Source organism: Haliotis cracherodii, unplaced genomic scaffold (assembly GCF_022045235.1).
Source record: "Haliotis cracherodii isolate W230 unplaced genomic scaffold, xgHalCrac1.p SCAF_15, whole genome shotgun sequence".
NCBI lineage: Eukaryota > Metazoa > Mollusca > Gastropoda > Lepetellida > Haliotidae > Haliotis > Haliotis cracherodii.
This window is the reverse complement of record NW_027266270.1, coordinates 9483319-9489406: the sequence shown is the minus strand read 5'-3', so window position 1 is coordinate 9489406 and position 6088 is coordinate 9483319. Positions and strand designations below refer to the sequence as shown.

Below are 6088 nucleotides of genomic sequence, written 5' to 3'. Positions count from 1 at the left end.
GTCACTGGCAACTGTCTCTGGCTTTTCGGAAGTCAGAGCGGACCATGTGTATCAATAATGTCATCACTACAAGTCTCATGTGCCATTTCCTGATAATGTGCACGTGGTCTTTGTGTTTTCAAAGGTTCTAGTTATATGTGACACGTTGGAAGATTGTTCATCAAAGCGCCTTGATTGCCAATCAATTTGTTTAAAAAACATGTACCACTTGACTAGCTTGTCTACAACATCTATCAGCAATCGTACAATCACACATTCAATTTATGATTAAACAATACTCCTCACTGTGCATATCATCTATAGCCAAGCCCTCAACTCAACAAATCGCTGCGCCTCCGCTCAATCCCAAATGATGTGGTTATGTGTCACGAGTAATCCGGAGTACAATAAAGTTCAGTTCAGCAAACTGTTTGTTTGACGAATGACACGATGAAATGACTTTGGCTGACACAAATTTTATTGAAATAGCAGGGTGTCATTTGCACACATGAACAATAAAAAATCATTTGACACTCTAACTTTGTTGTCATATCACACTTGCACTTGAAAAAATTGAAACAAAAAAGATCAGTTATATATTTATACACTGTTCAATAACAGAACTATTTTAGTTCAATTTTATTTCAATAAGGAAATCACAATGGCTGTTTTCAGTGAGTGGAATCTATAACGCTAGACATTTATATTTCAAGTGCAAATAATTCACGTACGTATACAGGTAGATAATGTATAATTCCATCAACATACCGTTACTACATTTACATCATTAGCATCTAAAAGTTCCACTCGCATTAAACATAACTTGACTCCAAATGGATCCTTAATAACACAATACCATTTATCACCGACAAATGAACACGTATATCGTAAATCCTTAAATAATCAAACACCCGAAACACATCATCACCCAAACTCTATTATCTCGGTGTTTTGACAACAGACGACATTACCGTAGAACACTTATTCTTAGATTGGTCACGTGATGTCAGCTCATTAACAAGTGCAGCACGTGCCACTAGCAAAATGTGCTAAGCTGAAGCCTTCGTGTCAACATTGACTTAATCCTGACATGTAGTTGTAGTAATGACTCTGTCATTTGTGTTGTGATACGCAAAGGTATAAAGCTGGTCTGGTAGAGGAAGAAGGCATTCCAATCTTGGAAACATTACATCGAGATACATACTTAGATCTTTAGATTCGCCGAGTTTAACCAAATATCAGTTCTGTCTTTCATTATCAATAAGATCTAACAACAAGTAACATGAATCATTACGATTCCCGACTTTGTCTTCTGGACTCTTCGGCCATGGAAACTATTGACCACACTGGTCATGACGCAGACGGTGAGACATTTGCATTATTCACTTTTATCACATCAGGATAATAATTCCTTGATGGTTTTTTCAAAGTATATTTCAAGGACACATTTTGTTCAAGAAACAACACTCAGCTTTACTAACATTTGCAACAAATGAAATATTATTTCATAACTGATTTGTTTTCTTATTCCAGCTGAAGGTACCTCTTCAGGCTATGACTCAAGCGACTACTCCTCTGATGAAGGCGTCAGCACGACCTCGAAGTCAAGATCTTTCAGCCAATCCAGCTCTCACCCCTCACAGTCCTCCGGTCGGGGTGACGTCATGATGCTTAAAAGCACAGGGGACTTACAGGACAGTCTCTCCCTCATCCTAAACATGCCAGAGATGTGTGACGTCACCTTTCTCGTTGGGAAGGAGAAGGCTCCTGTTCATGGAGTCAAAGCCATAATGGCTACACGAAGCAGGTAAGATATTCTACAAAACAATAATCCATTAAAAAGGTCAGAACAATAATAAGTGTATGTTTAAGTAGAGTACATTTGGCTCTTATACCCTGTGAATGTACTCAACATGGGAACAATTTTTGGACTGTTTGTGTTTAAATATCGTCTTCAATTTTTTCTTTCTTTTCTCTAGGTACATGTATCAGCTTTTGCTTCAACATCAGAAACAGTCCTCCGTTGAGCGACCCAAGACCAAAAAGATCAAAGACTCACCCTTTTCACAGAAACTCACCATCACCATTCCTGACTACCACATTGGAGACTTTCAGGCGTTTCTCAAATTCGTCCACTCAGGGAAAGCTAACATCGGTTTTAACAATGTGATTGGTAAGTACTATCTTCATTTGTTTAACTGGGATATTCATTTCAACACAAAAGTATGGCCATTCCACTAATCGTGATGACACATGCGCGAAACACACACAATTATCCATAACATGAACTTCACCTTCATGATAATATTTTATCAAACACATTACAATATGTCCTCGGTTCTTTCAGGATTACTCTGTGCATCTGTGGAATTTGGATTCTCCGACCTACGAACGGCCTGTATGCAGTTTATCCAGAGATGTCAAAGTCAGGGACATGGTCTAGCCCTTCTGGATTTAGCCTGGACCTACCAACATAAACGACCAGCACAGAAACTCATCTGCCAGGTATGTAGCTTGAGATGCTCTTGGCATTGACCACACTTGGGCCACACGCATGATAAACGTATATGTAATTGATTTGGTTGAGGAACATTTCAAGGAACCGAATGATTTTTAAGGGATTGATAAATATAGACTGCAAAGAACTTCGAATATTAGATGATCAAATAGTCTTTATTGCTGTTCTAATTTTGGATACTTTACTCTTTTCCAGCTGTCGTGTGTAACCAGATGAAAACCGCAACCGAGCTTACATGAAGGTTCCCAACAGTAGGATCAATATCCACACTACATTCTCTGTTCCCAACGAGAGGATGAACCAACAGCAGCAAGCCTGTTGTTCAAGATGACGAAGACGACGAAATGAAGAAGAAGACACCAGTCACTGTCGCTCAGTCCCATAACGTTTAGAGCGTCACAAAGCTGTGGTTGACGAAGACGAAGATAAAGTCACCAAGACACTCTGTGTGTGAAGACAATAGCATTGTCAAACACGATTCTTGACTTGCACATTGTACGTTGTTGTTAATGTGAAGGAACAAAGCATACCGACAAGTACTTAACAGTGTCATCGTACTTATGTTCCTTGCCAGTGTCAGTGTGAATGTATAAAAATAGCGACACATGTTATGTATTACTATGTTCATTAAACAGTATTGGCAGAAAATATGAACCTGTTTAAGTTTTACATTTCCACATTGCTTGCATGGTGACAGTTTATGTTGTAACAATGAACAGATACAATACATTCAAGAACATGTATTATCATATATTATTTCAACTGAGCATTACAGGAACTGCGATTTAATCAGAATTACGATTTTTTTCTAAAAAATAAAATGTTACAAAAATACCAAATACATATCCATTCATTTTCATTGTTGACATGTGTGGCCTCGACCACCGCATTTCTGTATGCACAGTTGCGTCCAGAATCCAGTGTTTGTTGGTTTGAATCTAGATTTAGAAGTTGTACGCCATTTGCGGCTTTCCTTCCATATTTAGCTGAAATACTGCATATTTTATCTCATTAATAAAGGACACATTGTTGTCAACTGTATCTGCAAAGAGCTTTCGTGGTAAAAAGAACTTGAACACGCATGTTAATGTCATTAGCTCATTTGTATATAATTAGGTGTAACGTATGTTGCACATGTAAATTTTAATGATCTTTGATATTTCAAACGTACGTCTGAGACAATACAACACTAAAGAGTTGTTTTTTTCTGAGAGTGCATGTAACCATAATTAGAAAGTGTGGAAAGTTGAAGCTTTTCTTAGGCTTTACGTAAATGATTATTTGAGAATGGTTGAAATAAAATTATTGCTTGAAATCAAACTGGATTGGAAAACAAGCCCATGTCTTATGTTGATGCCAATCCATTACAAGCTATTCTGCACGGGATATCAGTGTATGAGCTGTGATTTCATAGGAAGCACATATAGCCTGGCATTCAGATGTTAATTCAATAACACGACTCAACAATGGAAGGTTTTGCTTATAAGATACTAGTATGTGTTTGAACAATGAACCCTAATTGCTTCATTTAATGTGACAGATGTAACGATGCACAGACTGAATGAAATCTACCCTTTTACTTACCGATTTTTGCAACATTTCCATATTCCACTTAGGATCTTACGGTCACAAGATCGTATCCAATTGGATAACAAACATATTATTTCTATGTGTGTACTAATATTGACATCCAAATAAATAATGAGTTGTAGTTTCGCAAGTAGCGCCACAAGAGCAGGATGACTTATTTGAAATCATTCTATGAGCTTTGTGTAAGCTGAGATCACTACAAGCTAATCGTAGTCGCGAATGCATTGCGTGGCAGAATCTATTGTAGCAAATGCTGGAAATAACAAAGGAAACATGTATTGACATTATTGTCTCAGAACCATTTCATGTCACTGGCAACTGTCTCTGGCTTTTCGGAAGTCAGAGCGGACCATGTGTGTCAATAATGTCATCACTACAAGTCTCATGTGCCATTTCCTGATAATGTGCACGTGGTCTTTGTGTTTTCAAAGGTTCTAGTTATATGTGACACGTTGGAAGATTGTTCATCAAAGCGCCTTGATTGCCAATCAATTTGTTTAAAAAACATGTACCACTTGACTAGCTTGTCTACAACATCTATCAGCAATCGTACAATCACACATTCAATTTATGATTAAACAATACTCCTCACTGTGCATATCATCTATAGCCAAGCCCTCAACTCAACAAATCGCTGCGCCTCCGCTCAATCCCAAATGATGTGGTTATGTGTCACGAGTAATCCGGAGTACAATAAAGTTCAGTTCAGCAAACTGTTTGTTTGACGAATGACACGATGAAATGACTTTGGCTGACACAAATTTTATTGAAATAGCAGGGTGTCATTTGCACACATGAACAATAAAAAATCATTTGACACTCTAACTTTGTTGTCATATCACACTTGCACTTGAAAAAATTGAAACAAAAAAGATCAGTTATATATTTATACACTGTTCAATAACAGAACTATTTTAGTTCAATTTTATTTCAATAAGGAAATCACAATGGCTGTTTTCAGTGAGTGGAATCTATAACGCTAGACATTTATATTTCAAGTGCAAATAATTCACGTACGTATACAGGTAGATAATGTATAATTCCATCAACATACCGTTACTACATTTACATCATTAGCATCTAAAAGTTCCACTCGCATTAAACATAACTTGACTCCAAATGGATCCTTAATAACATAATACCATTTATCACCGACAAATGAACACGTATATCGTAAATCCTTAAATAATCAAACACCCGAAACACATCATCACCCAAACTCTATTATCTCGGTGTTTTGACAACAGACGACATTACCGTAGAACACTTATTCTTAGATTGGTCACGTGATGTCAGCTCATTAACAAGTGCAGCACGTGCCACTAGCAAAATGTGCTAAGCTGAAGCCTTCGTGTCAACATTGACTTAATCCTGACATGTAGTTGTAGTAATGACTCTGTCATTTGTGTTGTGATACGCAAAGGTATAAAGCTGGTCTGGTAGAGGAAGAAGGCATTCCAATCTTGGAAACATTACATCGAGATACATACTTAGATCTTTAGATTCGCCGAGTTTAACCAAATATCAGTTCTGTCTTTCATTATCAATAAGATCTAACAACAAGTAACATGAATCATTACGATTCCCGACTTTGTCTTCTGGACTCTTCGGCCATGGAAACTATTGACCACACTGGTCATGACGCAGACGGTGAGACATTTGCATTATTCACTTTTATCACATCAGGATAATAATTCCTTGATGGTTTTTTCAAAGTATATTTCAAGGACACATTTTGTTCATGAAACAACACTCAGCTTTACTAACATTTGCAACAAATGAAATATTATTTCATAACTGATTTGTTTTCTTATTCCAGCTGAAGGTACCTCTTCAGGCTATGACTCAAGCGACTACTCCTCTGATGAAGGCGTCAGCACGACCTCGAAGTCAAGATCTTTCAGCCAATCCAGCTCTCACCCCTCACAGTCCTCCGGTCGGGGTGACGTCATGATGCTTAAAAGCACAGGGGACTTACAGGACAGTCTCTCCCTCATCCTA

At 37.6% G+C, this 6088-nt stretch overlaps 1 protein-coding gene across 1 annotated transcript; it reads left to right on the top strand.

The window, feature by feature from the left end:
• The first annotated feature begins 1697 nt into the window (after positions 1-1697).
• On the top strand, positions 1698-6041 carry LOC139462686 (serine-enriched protein-like). Its single transcript, XM_071244514.1, has 4 exons — positions 1698-1786; positions 1959-2152; positions 2327-2484; positions 5907-6041. The coding sequence occupies exons 1-4, from the start codon at positions 1698-1700 to the stop codon at positions 6039-6041; spliced, it is 576 nt and encodes a 191-aa protein (XP_071100615.1).
• The last annotated feature ends 47 nt before the right edge of the window (positions 6042-6088 follow it).